At 44.5% G+C, this 15,678-nt stretch overlaps 1 protein-coding gene across 6 annotated transcripts in view; it reads right to left on the bottom strand.

The window, feature by feature from the left end:
• adgrv1 (adhesion G protein-coupled receptor V1) overlaps window positions 1-15,678 on the bottom strand; it is a 107,616-nt gene that overhangs the window by 39,396 nt on the left and 52,542 nt on the right. For all 6 annotated transcript variants that reach the window (XM_086205892.1, XM_086205893.1, XM_086205896.1 and 3 more), the window contains 20 exons: window positions 15,455-15,653; window positions 15,153-15,372; window positions 14,835-15,074; window positions 14,611-14,760; window positions 14,240-14,460; window positions 13,887-14,160; window positions 13,662-13,805; window positions 12,904-13,075; window positions 12,671-12,812; window positions 11,883-12,451; window positions 11,539-11,802; window positions 11,019-11,136; window positions 10,767-10,938; window positions 10,390-10,632; window positions 8,454-8,861; window positions 7,251-7,423; window positions 6,847-7,093; window positions 6,579-6,718; window positions 5,644-5,804; window positions 4,548-4,648 (listed from right to left, as the gene is read on the bottom strand). In XM_086205892.1, coding sequence (XP_086062018.1) covers window positions 4,548-4,648; window positions 5,644-5,804; window positions 6,579-6,718; window positions 6,847-7,093; window positions 7,251-7,423; window positions 8,454-8,861; window positions 10,390-10,632; window positions 10,767-10,938; window positions 11,019-11,136; window positions 11,539-11,802; window positions 11,883-12,451; window positions 12,671-12,812; window positions 12,904-13,075; window positions 13,662-13,805; window positions 13,887-14,160; window positions 14,240-14,460; window positions 14,611-14,760; window positions 14,835-15,074; window positions 15,153-15,372; window positions 15,455-15,653 — 4,358 coding nt within the window. The remainder of the gene's footprint in view (window positions 1-4,547; window positions 4,649-5,643; window positions 5,805-6,578; window positions 6,719-6,846; window positions 7,094-7,250; window positions 7,424-8,453; window positions 8,862-10,389; window positions 10,633-10,766; window positions 10,939-11,018; window positions 11,137-11,538; window positions 11,803-11,882; window positions 12,452-12,670; window positions 12,813-12,903; window positions 13,076-13,661; window positions 13,806-13,886; window positions 14,161-14,239; window positions 14,461-14,610; window positions 14,761-14,834; window positions 15,075-15,152; window positions 15,373-15,454; window positions 15,654-15,678) is intronic.

Genomic DNA, 15,678 nt, shown 5'->3' with positions numbered 1-15,678 from the left:
GAGACAAGTCTGATGAAGAGTCAGGACAAGCGCCCACCCTCATTTGTCCACTGCCCTGTCCATGCACAAACACACACTCACACTTTTCATTCCCTCGGACGTTCAACTGACTCGCAGACTGATTTCTTGGAGACTAGCGATACCCACTACTAGCCTAACCCTCCCCATAACCTCAGCCTGAAAGCAATACTTCACCCTATTAGTATATTTTGTGTTGAAAGTACTCATAAATAGGTCTCTTGAGCACACAAAGATGTCCCCCCACCCACCTGCATCACTTCTTTGAGCTAGCCATGTAAGCTTAGCTTGAGGCTAATAGTGTCCGACTATTACTTACTGTTTAAAAATGTCCCCTTACAAACTCTAAAGCACTATGACTTGAGCTTACATTAAACTGTGACACTTGTGTTACCGGTGAGATTCGCCGGTGCATGAAGTTGAGCCAACTCGCTCGGATCCATTCGTGGCAGAGCTGAACAGGAAGACTTCTATCTAGTTAGTTTTAAACTCAAATCATAGTGTTTATGGATATCTGCACGTATTTCTGGATAAAGAGGATGTGGCTTTTACTGGACGACGCACTTGAAGTTTGTACAAGGACAGTTTTGCTGTTGTTAGCTTCAAGCTAAATGTACATGGCTGACTTCTTCAGCACTCTGGAGTCACCAAACGGTAACAGAGGGAAAATGTCTTTGTGGGCACAAGAACCCTATTTGTGAGAAACTGAAGGAAAAATTACACACTCATGGTGGAACAGAACCTTACAATACCAACCTTGAGATGAAATGATTTTTTTTTCTTTTTCGATATTCTGCTATTTGCCTCTAAAAGGGTGGTGAATCCAGAAAATGTGACCGTGCAAACAGATCTGTGTCCCCACATGTTCCCACCATGACCAACGATACTTATATTCAAATACAAATACTTATATTCCCTGACATTTGTTTGCTGAACAGCGGAGAGCTTATAATACCATAAACACAAAGGACATGCAGTTTATTTGATCTAAAATAACTAAAATGTAAAATATTTTGTCAAAGCGCTCAGGGACCTTCTGTTTATTGTATCTAATACACTGGAAGAATCTACTAAGACAACAGACAGAAGAAACATATTTTCTGCTCATTCCTTCCAATCATTTGTGGGTACAAGCACCAAAGAGAGGTCTGACGTCAGTGGGAGCGACGGACACTCCAAAGCCCCTCTGTGTTTATTGATTCAATGATTGATTGGTCACGATGGGAAAAGATAAACTCCCCCCAGGAAAAGAAAAACTGCTCACTTTATTTGCAGTGTTTATCTTATGTTCAGACAAGGACGCGGTAAGGTCTAAGATTACGCAATTCATACATCCCCTTTCCTGGAGAGCTGACGGACTGCATGCACGCTCGTTCAGGAGCTGAAACCCCCTCCCCAGGCACACACGAGCAGACACACACGCACACACGAGCAGACACACACGCACACACGAGCAGACACACACGCACACACTAGCAGACACAATGACAAACTTTTGGGAAACTCAGCAGCAATCACAGTGTCGCTGTTCTGTTGAAAGACGGGAAGTGTGGGTGGCGGTGGGTGGTGTGCGTAGGGACTGAAAAGTCTGAATGCTGGATCTGGGCCCAGAGCTAACAGGAAATCCTTTATTACCAGAATACGAGTCACCTAAACACCTCGAACGTAGAAGAACAAACCACCAGAAACACCAGAGTAAACACTTGAATGTGTGGGAATGGCTCTCGCGCCATTTAATCACATGGATGAAGAATTTAATTGTTTTGTTTGCAAAAGAGCTGGAGATTAGATTTCCTTTCCTCATAATAGCACTAAATCTGTTTGGTCTAGCACAGAAAAACACATTTTTTGTGTTTTTTTTTCTCGTCTTCTTTCTCTTTAACATGAAACATTAGTTCTATGAAAAGTTTTACAGGAGAGAGAATTTGCCCACCATCCAAAAAGCCCATCAGATTTGTGACCCGTTTCCACCGTCCCCAGTCTTACATTCTGGAGAAATAAATGCAGATTCACAACGGCAGGATGGCTACAGATATGACAGCTGTCAGAGAGGGTCTAGTGCACCCACATACAGTAACTGCAATTCAAATCAGAGGCAGATAATGTGATGAACCCTGATATGATGCACTCACGCTAGCTATCGCGCACACACGCACTCAGACAGGTGAGCTTCACTTACACAGTACATATGCAGCGGGTAAATTTCCACTCAACACAGACGATCTTCAGTTGTCTTGTAGAGCAGAGGGGCCACAACCATTCAAGGCTCTACGTCGGACCAAGTTTCACGTCCACAGACACACACACGATCACATAAACCTTGACGGTTCGGAGAGAAAGAGGTGGTGGACGGGATAAATTGTTATCTTCTTTCTGGAGGAGGCTGACATCAGTATCCACAACACTGGTCACAGGCTTTCCGCCTGTTAAGGCTGTTTATTCTCAGTTCTCCTTGTCGGGTCTCTTTGAAATAATTCAATTTAAAGAGTGGGGTTTCAGTCTCACTCTACTTGTAAAATTCCAGAGATAGGTTTGTTGTGATTTAGTGTCACACACAAATAAAACTGACTTGACACACGGATCCGTTCCAACTGTTCCGTTTGATGTGAATTTTTAATTTTTTCCGGTGACAAGGACAATGAAGATGGGACAAACTGAGTTTCTTTCACTACTGCAGCCTGACCCAGCTGTTGGACATCGGAGCTGCTACTGGGTGTTTGCTTTAACTTTGTTTCCCCTTTAAATTAAGTTTGGACAACAGGAGAAAATTAGGGATCTAAACACATGTGATGCATGCAAATAAGTGAGTTCCTTTTCATGTAGATCTGAGGCCACACTGCAGTTGTAAGTAGGTGTAATTCATATAAGCTACAGTCCTCCAACTTCTTTACGCTTCCAGGTAGAAAAATGCCACATAGGCGAGAGAACTAAGGGTCATGCACTGACCTGAAGGAATGAAAGTCTCCACCTTTCCATCTCCTCCACTTGCTCTCTACACACACGTGTCACTGAGGTCTTGGGAATCATTTTTTTCCTCTCTCTGTCTGACTGTGGCTATGTCAATCAAACCAGCAAGCCACCACAGATGGAGCTCCCTCGCTGTCAGGAGTGTTTGGTGCTGGACTTAACAGTTCCAGTCAATGGCGAGGCACGAGCAAGACGACGACCCAGACCTAATTACATTTCTCATCATGATGCAAGAGCCTTCTGAATACAGAGTTATGACACAAATAAATTCCTTTATGTCAGATGACTGTAACAATCTAATGACACGTCACCTATGGTGCTGGAACATCAGGTGGACTTGAATATTCTTGGACACACAGCCACTAAGTTCTTTTTTGATATGAGTGCTTCAGCTTCGGCAAATAACTCCTCTAAATTCAGGATACATTTGCCAGTGTTATCTCATAAATAGTTGTGGTGTAACAGGTTTGTTCTAAACACACCGCTGTTGAGAACAAAAAAAAAAAAAAAAAAAATGTCACAAACGGTGACAAAATGAAGCTCTTGGTGATATTGTTGAGTCTCAGGTCATCACAAATTTGTACAAAATCAATTAGATTGAGGAAAACTGCACAGTTGAGGTGCTGGACGCAAACAAATCTGCTATCACTGGTTATCATAAAAGAGGAAATTGTGTTTTTTTCCTGTTTTTAGCAAACCATATTAGGTTGAAGACTAAGTACATTGCTAAGGGACGACAATGACGTCAATTGGTCTATTTTAATTTAGCACATCCTGCACAGTGGGCCCATCATTACCTCCAAATGATTCCCTATAGTACACGCAACTGTGTTAGAGGGTACATCCTAATATCAGCGTGGCTCGTTCAGTTAGACCTTCAGTTTGACTGCCAGCTCTTCAACTACAGGTCTTGGCTAGCAATAGAAAAACACCCATGGATTTTATAAAATATAGCATAATCTCAGAAACACGGAGGAAGGCCTCAACATACAGTAGAGTATCAACAGAAACAGAACAGGACGGAATTTTCCATCCAAAACCCTTTTAGGTTCAGGGGCTCTTTCTGGGCCATAAACAGGTCGGGCCCAAGGTGGTTAGTCCCCAACGACAGTCTGCTTTAGTAGGGGCTCATGTTTGTCAACCCAAGAGAGGGGGGACCAGTGGAAAAATACCAGTCCCGCACTCACGCACACACACACACAGCTGGGACCAGCAGAGAGACTGACCAGCAGCCGCATATCTATCTAGCTCACTGCTTATGTGACAGCTTGCGTTTTTAATGGGCCAGGGTGCGGGGAGGCATGGTTGCGTTGTCAGGATGCGCCGGCCCGCAAACTGCGCAACCAATGACATTGGGTGACTTTTTTTTTTTTTTTTTTCATGTCTATGCACATTTCTCAGAAGAAAAAAACATGTCTGAGAGGGTGTGTGCACGCATTGTCTGTACACATGTAAAACATAAACTAATACAGATGGCGTCAGCCTGCCAGATGAGAGGGGTAACGTTTACTGCGGCCTGTACAGTGAATTAAAGAAATAAGATCATAGCACAAGTGTTTTACCTGGGTTCCAAGGCAGCTCAGCATCATGTGAACGAGCAGTTTGGCAGCAAACATGGGGAAACGGGAGCATAGCACGTGGGATATAATGGCCAATGCAAAGCCTGAGGAGGGAATTGAGGAGACACGCAGCCAATATTAATAATCAAAGAAGAAGTGATTAAAATAAATCAACAGTGACCATAACTATGGATTGAATGAACCACGGAGAATGCTACACACTCAAAAATAAGAGTGTGACAACCAGGGTACAAATACTTGTCACCGAGGGTGTACTCCTGAAAGGTGTACGCTCCAGTGAGTTTTAAATCACTTCGGACCATTTCTGTTAGACAAACCGTGCTCTTGAAGACTGATATTGTACTTTTGAGGGAACATTCTTCAAAATTGTACCTGTAAGTAAAACAAAAAAAAAAAACAAAAAAAACAAAACCACACTCACTTGTTCCCATACCTCTGTTTTTGAGAATGTAAAGAGGATGAAGGGCAGTGGGCAAACTGCTAGAGTTTTTCTGCAATGTTTTAACATTAAAGCCCGTCTTTGAACAAAAATCTCCCTGGCCTCACACGTTTACTGAATCATTCGCCCTTTTGGTGAAACCAAACAACAGATTTACAGATCTCACTTACTCTTCAAAACTCTTCACACATTCTCATTCACTGCAACGATTTATTTATTTATTTTGGGATCCGTGATGTACTTGTGACACAATAATGATGAGCACGTCTAGCAAAAGTTACACACAATTCAAAACACTGGTGTCTGAGCTTACACACCTTGCACACCCACTGCTCACACTTTCTGTTAACGATGTGATGGGACCAACTGAAGCCAGTTCAAAGAACGCGGGCTGATGAAGTTTGAACGTTCATATCGAAGACGGACAGAAACTTTCGGAAAGGCAAAAGAACAGCGCTTTTGCGGTGTGTTGCTGAGGCTGGATGATGAATCACTCGTGCTTCTCATTTGAGGCTATTGTTTGATTTGGCAAGATAAGTGTGAGGTCTTGTGAATACAGTTTTGAGAAAAGGGTGGGAGGTTTCAAGAAATGTGTCTTGGGGATTGTGAAACTCTTTTAGGGTTGAAGGGATTTTGTACCTGAGATGCAGATGAATCCTGAGGCGTAGAAGGCCTGGTTGTAAGATGCAAGAGTGGCTAACTCCGCGTACGCCGTGTAGATGGATAAGTGGGAGCAGGCACATTCTACATAACTCCCACTCTCTTTCACAACCCTGCAGTACTGACCATCTGATGACCAGCTGACAGAGGAAACAAGGGGGGGGGGGGAGACAAAACACAGACGAGACCAAAAAAAGCCAAGGTTATGATGATTCACATCCTGTCTGTGTTATTTCTGTAGTTATGCAACAGCAAGGCTAAAAGACAGTTACCAGGTGAGCACTTTTTCAAAAGCCCCAAAAAAAAAGATGTCATTTTATGTGACATTGATATGAGGAGAGTCATGCGGTCACAGCGTCCTTTCCCTCTCTCTTCACCTTTTGATCTCCTCCCCGATTACTTCTCTCATCACTGCTATCATTGTCATCAGGGAGACGTCGTCCAAGAATCTGTTCCGGTGAAACCAAAGCTGCCGATACTGACTTTGTAACTTTGGGTTTCTAAACTCCTAGAATGTCCTCAACAAGCTGAAGGTTGGTCGTGGGACATGTTGCAGACTGAATGTGCATATTTTATACAGAATGCAATGTGATGAGGCCCACAGTCACAGAGACAGAAACTACCACACTGGTACCACATTGGTAATGCGTATTTATTTATTTATTTATTTAAATGAAAGGACTGAACATTTTATTGAGCCATTTTCTTACTGCTGTTGATGACGTGTTTATTGATGATGCATACTGTAATTGTTCTATTGTTCAATCCATGAAAAAAAAAAAAAAAAAAAAAAGGTTTTAGAGGGCAAACACTTGACTACACAACCTTAACTGCTGGCAGTACAATCGAGGCAGGCTGCATTATTGAGAATAGAAATTTGTTGTGAGCTCAGGGGTGTGTGTGTGTTTGGTTACCTTGCAGTGGTTTGGTTCCAGAGAAGGCACAGAGACTGGCCTGATTTAACTTGCTGACCGGCAGTGTGGATACGATATATCACCTCATTACCATCTCTGAGGGGTCGTGACCCCCGGTCCTGTAGGCTGACTGAGAATACCTGTGGACATGGGAAACAGAGGAAGGGAGAGGGTGTAGGACATGAAAGATGAATGGTTAAATTTATACTGGAGCAATACTGCCCCCTGCCGTTTTTTTCGCAGTACATGAAGTCGGAGTCTTCTCTACCTTTCCATTGATAGCATTCGCTGTGTCATTGGTGAGAAACCAGTGTTCAGTTCTGAACTCGGTCAGCTGAATACGGCTGAGGTTTCTACACTCGGCGGTCAAACCCACTGGCACTTCCAGCAAGGTATCCGGCAGATGGAAGAAGTCTGCGTTACGACCCCTAAACTTGTGTCCATTGATTTGTGTGGGGTACCACTGGAAGGCAGAGATGGACATGTAGGGACACGTGTCCAGGACAGTACCCCCTCTGGAGAAATCAGACAGACACACACAAGATCCGCATTTAACACAAGACATTTGCTAATATTGTAGGACCGATGTGACGTGTACACTGCTTGGTTGTGTTTGCCTGCATGTAAGATCGTTCTACAATGGAATCATTGTCAAACTTTTTCGTCACTCACATCTCACATTGCCTGTGCGTGAGGAGGGAGAAGGCAAATCGCTCGGCCACCTCGGCTAGATGGTTGAGACCCCGTGTGTCGACCCTGCTGGGGTTTGCTAAGGCACACAGCAGGTCATAGGTCAAATTCCGACTGCTCTCCTGTAACGGCGTCTTCTCTGCAACTGCAAGCACCTGGTTCGGGAAAACAGAGAACAAGCTGAGTTTCTGTTTCATGCATTTTTCTCTGCTTTATTTGAGTTTTTAAGTAATTTTAATGCTCCTAGTAGGGGATGGGCGGATGCATACTGCAGTAGCAATACTGTGATACTCAGAGGTTCAGTATCAATTCATTTAAAAAAAACAAACGTATCAATACTAAACGGAAGTGGCTGCCTACTGAACTAATTCTGAGAGTCTGCCACCTGCTGCCGTTTCGGCTTGTGATGCCTCGTAAACAGCTGGCTGATATTGTTATGGACAAAATAAACGGTAACGGCTCTTTTAAAGTTAATTTGAAAGATGCAAATTGGAGCCAGCAATTCCCAAAATAGTAATTTGATAGTTGGTGACTAATTGTGACTTAGTAGATGCAGGGCCACCTTTGGACATTTTATGTAAATTGATGTCAAATGTCCTTTATTAAAATTAGTATTATCTAAATAAAGCATTTCTGTAAAATATTTAATTTTTGGGGGGTGGGGTTGAAATAAATTTGTTATGATGGGCTGGTATTGTATCAAATCTACATGTGTTACCGTTAGGGCTGCCCCCTGCTCCTAGCACCATTTTCTTCAGCTTCTCTGATCCTACATACATCATTTAACCCATTTCTGCTCAGTCTGCTCTTGCATCCCTCACACTTCCTCAGATTAAATTACAGAGGTGTCTTCGCTTGTCAGGAAGCTGAGTGGGCGCAATTTGTCGACTCTTACAAGGGAGCAGTAGTGACAGCGCTGTTCATGCAGTGACAACTGAGACCTTTTCAGATGGTAACCGCTTGTCAGGGAGTTAGGAAGGTGATGGATGCCCTTTTGTACTGCACCGACTTTCAGGCGTCAACTGGTGAAATTCAGAGCTGGCTAGAGAAGGTTTCCCTCATTATGTTCCTTTGATGATTTCATTAAATCAAATCGATTTTTTTGTTTATGAATGAATGAATGAATGAAAGAGGAACGGTTTTACAGGTGGTAGTGCCCCTCAGTCCTCTCTCCAGCCCACTTACCGTCCCCAGGGCTTCCAGCACAGCGGCCATCTGCTCATGAGTGAGAGGAGTAGTGAGCTTATTGATCAGCCTTTGCAGCACCTGGTTCACTATTGCTGTGTCGAGAGGTTGATGGAATTGTTCCAGTAACACCCACACGGCTTGGCTTGCTGCATCTGAAACCAGAGTCACATTAGCCAGCCCAAACTCAGGGTGCACTCTGGTGCCCCCTGTCGCATTGTAAAGCTCCACTTGAAAGCGCTTGGGTGTGGGTAAGGAGGAAGCCAGGTTCGGTGTCAGGAATATGTCCAATGTTGCATTACGGTGGCCCACGTCAAAGGTTAGCCTGCCCTCCTGTTTAGGAAAGTCCATTCCTACTTTAGCTGGATGGAGTGTAAAGGGACCCAACGCCTCCTCCCTGGGAAGCTCCTGGACGATAGAAAAGCACAGGGTTGTGTTAACATTCAAAGCACAACCAGCTAAGACTTGTGAGTGGCGGTTCTTCACAATGACGATAAACCAAAATTGAATTTGTTTTTTTCTTTCGATGAAATCGGTGTTTGTGGCTTACTGAGCGTCAAGGTGGATAGAGAAGATGCGGATTATAGCAGTTGACACGTGTGAGAATTTGTAAACTGACATTTTTGGATGTTTTTGCTTCTGTAAGAAGTCGGTCGGACGAGCTGAACCTGTCAGGCAATGTGATGAAAAATTCCACCTCCATGGGACGTGTTGCTTTAAGATGGTCTGCATTCCAATTGCAGCCCATGTATGACTGAAATGTTGCGACAGCCGGGGTAAAAGCATTGTGTAAACCAAATGAGGGCGACTAGGCTTCCGTTATGTATGAGAGCCTTTGTCTGACACCAAAGCTTGAAAACATAACAGACAAAAGTTCTGAGGGATGAAAGCAGACGACCTGGCCAGGTGTCTCAGTGAGGTTTTGATTTTTGTTGAGTGCACTAGACACTCTCTCCCTTTGATCCCAGATATTAAAAAAGTGTGAGCGCTCGCGGAGGCTGTATATCCCAGAGCTGAGTGTACCCAGCATCACTCTCATCATGAGGCCAAAGAGAAGCGGTGTGAAAATTAGGGGGGGGGGGGGAGGAGGAGAACACTAGTCTCTTTGAACTTGGAAAACATTAACAAACCCCAGCTACTATTAATACATGTATACAGATAATAAAACTGGATGAAGGAGGAACAAAGATCTTCCAGGATCAAGCTTCAGCTGAAATCTAAAATAACAGACTGAGTTACGAACTGAAGTTTACATTTGTGTCATTTGATTTTAAACATCTGCATAACTTCAGGATTATGGCGTGCAAAGTAAGTTTTAGGGTATGTTACTGGTTTATGACTAAATATATTCTATACTTTCTATGTACGGTGAAAAGAGCAACCTACATAAGCTGTGAATCATCACAATACCGCAAAAGGATTTCCAATGTTCCATAACTCACAGGCTGGGGGGAAATTGGAGAGAAAAACTACATTTGTACATCAGTCATGTATGTAACCACAGGCTTACATTCAAGTCCCCGCACTGGAGGCAGGACGTGACATAATACAGTAATTACGCTTTTCTAACGCGCTTAACTGTGAGCCAGATTAGATCAGCGTATCACTAGGTTTGCACCTGCTGAAACTCATAAATGAGGTCAATAAAGCAAGGCCACATGACCACAAACAAACGTCAGCTGCTTTACAATTTCAACAGCTGCGGAAAACCTCATTTACCTCGGTAAATCAAATTGGCCTGGATTCAAATTGGGAAATCCAATAACACAGAAAGACCCCTGCAGGGTAAGGTCACCCAATTTGTTCTAAATGGAAACATCAGCTGCTGTTCAATATATTTGCATCCTTCATGATCTATTTCACAGCGTGTACTATATGTGTGTCCACTCGCGGCGTAGGCCCGTTGATAATTACAGCAAGTCTGTTTGTAACGTACCAGCGTGCGATATCGCACAGACATAGCTGCAGCTGTGCTGGCTCGTCTGTACACCTGCAGTTTGAGTCTTGTGGTCGTCAGTGTGGCGACGGGAAGTCTGTGGCCCACACCAAAGTACACAAGGCCTCGAGGGTCGTCACTTTCCACCAAGGTGATGTTGGCAAAGCGGGTGGTGTCATTAATGGTGGCGCCTGCGCCCACTTTAAAAATTTCCACTAAGAACCATGCCTGGTTCTCTGGTTCCTATGGCAACAGAGGCAAATGTTTTATTTTGAGCATAAGTGAATTTCTTATGATGACATTTACAGTCAATAATTATTGCCCCAACCTACAACCCACTGAACATACACATCTGAGGAAGATGAGGCCTCTCTTACCTCATCATCCTGGACCTCCACAGTAAGAATACAAATTATTTCTCCTTTTCTACACAGCGAAGTGCCTGACGTTTGCACCAGCTGCCTGGTTAAGTCAACTCCCTCATTAACCAGGGTTAGAGCTGCTTTGTTGAAGGTGGCTCTCCAGAAAACTTGCAAATCCTCAAAGGCCCTGAACAGAGACAGCATGTAAAACACAGAGCAACAATGACACAAAGCACATTTCATATTAATTCCGACCCAAGAGTTCACCTGTTTTCTTGTCTCTGCAAGTAGAGCACAGCTGTCCTGTTCTCTGAGTCCTCGTCCAGGACCTGGCCCGTCAGAGAATTCATACTGAAGCCAATAATACCATTGTGGAAGTCACTGCCTGGGATGGATAGAGCGTACAGAAAAAAAAAGAAAGAACACAGATCAACTTCATCTTCACGGACAATCACAACATTATATTATGTAGCAGAATAATCAGATACGTTGGTTACATGAGAAGAAATGCATGAGGCTAAAAATGACAGCTGGGAACTAACACTGCAGGGGCACAAAGTAAATCAGCAAATTAAATGCCATTAGGGAAAATGGAGAGGTACATTGAATTATTGGTTTGCAGGGTCATATGATTAGAGCCTAATGACACACTTGGGATTCACTCAGTGCTTTAATCATAGGAACCTAGAACACATAAAGGAAAGAATATGTACGGCAAAAAAGTCAATTTGATCTTAAATACACAGCTGAGTAAAACAAACCCATAATCTTTCCATTCTTTTATTACCAAGAATTGTGATCCTCGCAAAAGCCCCGAATTCCTGGTCTGGACTGTTGGTGATCTGGGCTCCTCCCTTGGGATCACTGAGGTAGATGAAGAAAACTTCTGGTCCCTCTGGCTCAGAATCATCCAGGATGAAGAGGATCACCTCTGCCTCACTCTGACCAGGCTGCAAGGACACTATAGTGGACTCCAAGTGGAAGTCCTGATTCTCCTCCGCAAGGGTGCCGACAGGCTCCAGAGCGAAGGGGAAAGGTGTTGTGCTTCCATCTGCATGAAATCACACAATCATGAAAACTACTGCAAAACGTCATAAAAAAAACCAAAAAACTGAATGAGCAATAAAGCACCTCCATATGCTTGGATCTGAACGCTCACAGCCCCAGACACACTGTCTGATCTGCGCACTCTTAGGACCACTTTCCGCTCCTGCTGAGTCTCTTCATCCTTGTCCTCAGGTACTTGGACCAGTCCAGGTCCAATACTCAGCACTCCGCTGGTCACATCACTTGCCAGGATGGTGACAGTTGCCAAACTGTGCCGAACGTTGAGACGGGGAGAAGTGCCTGCCCACGACGAGTCTGGAGTGAGGACTTGAACATCGGTTAGGTTGACATGGAAATATTCATCGGGCTCTGAAAGGGAGTCGTCAAGTATTGACAGATGGAGGGAAGTGTTGGTTTGGCGGCCAGAGTCAAAGACCACACGGCCCTCTGGCACTGAGATAAAGTCTTGTCCTGCTGCTGCGCTGCCTGCTACTGTGGTGTAGGACAGAAGAGTGCTGTTGCTACGAGAACCGTAGAGTCTCTGAACGTAGAGCGTTATGGTCTGGATGTCCTCTGCAATGACCAGCTGGCGGGAATCAGGGGAAAACTGGAAGATTCCCAAAGGCTCCACTTCTGCTACGGTAAATCCTTGCCTGTACAGGGAGACACAGACATTTGACTTGGACTAATATTTACACCTTCATTCTAAAAGTTATCTAAAAGCTGACAGTTCTTTCTTTGTGTGTGCAGCCAAAGTAATCACTGAAGGAGTAGTTTTTAATATCTTTCAGAATATATTGTTCCAAAATCTCAATCTTTGTTAACCTTAGATAGGATGTGTTTCAAATCTTTTCCATTTTTTGGATTCCTACCTGAGCTTGACAGGACTGACTGCAGCAAAGCTGGAGGTGGCATCAGTGAGGGAGACAGCATGGGCAGTCGGCTCAGATGCATCAGCAATAGCTGTCAGAGATATGACTTTTGTCCTCTCCCCGTGGGCAAAGCTCAGTGAGCCTGGATATCAGGAGGGAGCACATTACCAATGGTTAGAAAACAATGAAAGTGTAGTGAGATATCTGAATCTGAGCAGCTAACTGTCATTTACCTGAACTTGGCATTATGGTTCCAAGTCTAAAGCCAGGTGGGGATTGTCCCAAAGGATAACCTGCTCTCCACTGCACTCTGATGTCCCCAAACAGCCCCATTCGTGTCACCTTTGCTTCACAAGTCCCAGTTTCGACATTTGAAACTTGCAGAGCCAGCGACACAAAACCAACCTGGACAACACACAAGAGGTAATTGATAACGCTGTCAATCTGTTGCCTAACCAAGCACGACCTGTACATGGTGGATGACAGAGCTTTGAGCAAGAGCAGAACTACATGTACAAAGGAGAGTCCTCATTTGCTCAAAGAGACTTCTGTGCCTTTTTGTGGTTTTTCATGTAAATGTCATTGTTACATGGTGTGATGCATGAGCCTTTCAAAGAGCTTAAGAAAGAACACTTGTTCATCAGAACAGTCGCAGCACCCCCTCTGCGATCAAGGCCTGATCCTTTAAATGACAGCGATTTCAGAGAAAACACGAGACAGTTCGCCCTCTGGTGGCTGAGAAGTAATTTGCTGATGTATTTCTGTCAGTTGTGATGACTTAAACTAACTTTCAAGAAAGCAGGTGTATGGAATTATATCCATATAGTCAAATGATAACAAAAGACTTCCTACATCAGCAGACAACCAATCCACCCTGAGGACCTGTATAAAGCACTGAGCCCTATTCAAGTAATTAGCTGTCACCTTTAAATGGAAGCAACTACCTCTGTGGGATCATGTAGAAATAAACAACAACACAAACATAAGTCACCTCTGAGTTGGCAGTTTCTTCAGGCACAATCACCATAGCGGAGCTGGACTCATGATGGAGGCGAGGAGGAGAGCCAAGTAAAGGACTGACTAGATGAACGTCAGTAAGCTCCACTGCAAAAGTCTCGCCAACTGACAAAAACACCTGCAAAAAGAACAGGTGCTGCTTGTGTGCTAAAAATTTAGAATACTTCTAGTTATCTAATTTCAGCATCCTCACTCTTACCTGGCTGCTGATGGGAACAGTGACAGTGCTGAAGGTCTGTCCTTCTCTCAGCAGCAGCCTTCCTTCAGCTCGTCCTCCCAGAATCACCTCAATGTCCATCACCTCGTCTATCCCTCCACTGATCCTATAGCCCGCGCTGGCATTGCCGAACAGCCCTGCAAGCCGAGTCACATTCAATACCACAGCTCTAGTGACCTCGGACCCTGATCCCACTACCACGACGGACCCAGCATCCAAGGAGAAGACGCCATGGGGCTCATCATTAGAACGCACCCTAAAGATGAGAGAGGGAGGTCACATTTCTCACTTTTTAAATTTGACATCATTGAATTAACAGAATGTCCAGGACAAACCTAATGAGGGTGCTGATGAGGTTTAAGTTGGCATCCAGGGTGGCGCCTCCCTCCACAGCTGTGAGTCGGACGGTGTAGAGCTCCTCCAGCTCTGGCACTGTGTCCGGCAGTAGGCTGAGGACTATTTCCGCCTCTCGTTGGTCTTCCAGGATCATCGCTGATCCAGAAAATGCAAGGAAGTCTCCCGCCATGTCAGAGTCGCTCTGGATCTGCCAGTGGACCTGAGGGGAGGGAGTGGCATGAGTGTGTTCATGGAAACATTAGCCAGATATTTAAATTATAAATGACTCTTTTATGACTCACATTCCCTTCCCTTTTATCCCTAAAGCAAAGAAATGATCTGATGACGAAGTACTTTGAAGAAATCTTACCGTGACGTTACCCATCACACCCTCTCTGCGTGTCATATAAAGGGAAATGTTGGATGGCCCCTCTGCTTCTGTGGGTTCATCATACACACGTTCTCGAAGAGCATCCACGGTGAATTGGACTATACCGTTAGGATCACCAAACTTCTCAATCTAGCCGAAAAAAAAAACAGTTGGATGTTAAAGCCTGTTAGATTACCTCCAACACTGATTAATGCAAAAATTACCTTCAGAGTCACAGAGCCAGCCTGAGGATCTACATCCATGTCCCCAGACAGGATGCTGAGCTCTACAACAAATGTCTCCTCCACCTCCACTTCACCGTGTGGGAGAATCCGGAGCTCGATGGTTCGCAGGCCTTCCTCTCCATCTCTGAGGAAGAAGGTCCCATTCAGGGGCTCTCTGATGTCAGTATTGAACAGAGGAAGGGCCTCCCTGCTGTTGGGGCCCAGGATGAACCAAGCAACCTGTCAAGACAGACAAATAGAATTAGAATTAAAAGAAAAACGGGAAACCACAAGCAACCGGTAAAGGGACGTTCTCACCGTTGCATTGCCTACAAAGCCTCCAGCTCTCTCCAAAACCAGGTTGAGTTTGAGCGTGTCGTTAGGGTTGATGATGGTGATCAGGCTATCGTTGAGGAAACGCACCACGCCGCTCGGAGAATCACTCTTGCTGATGGTTACCCTGGCAACTTTTTGGGATCCTAGGACTGCTCCACCTGTTGCTCCAACCAGCTGGACCTCAAAGAACTCTGCATATTCACTGGTGGAAGTGATTTTGAATTATAATCAATGAATATCACCATAATTTAAATATATAAATATAATTTTCTTAATCCTCTCACCTGTCTGTGTCATCTATAATAGTAACATTAATGTAGCTGGTGTTCTGGCCATGGACGAACATCACCGAGCCATTAGTGCTGACGTAGTCGAGGTCCGGAGTTGCACTCAAGCCATTAGAGGTGAACAGAGCGGAGACCGCTCCATATGAACCCACTCGCCTCACCACAGGGATCAACACATAGCCTACATCCTCCTCAACTGAGGAGACCAAGAAAAGTAGAAA

Source organism: Aulostomus chinensis, chromosome 6 (genome assembly GCF_037954235.1).
Source record: "Aulostomus chinensis isolate RoL2024-O1b breed Wild chromosome 6, RoL_Achi_v1.0, whole genome shotgun sequence".
NCBI lineage: Eukaryota > Metazoa > Chordata > Actinopteri > Syngnathiformes > Aulostomidae > Aulostomus > Aulostomus chinensis.
The sequence above is the reverse complement of the archived record's forward strand: the minus strand, read 5'-3'. Positions and strand labels throughout refer to the sequence as shown.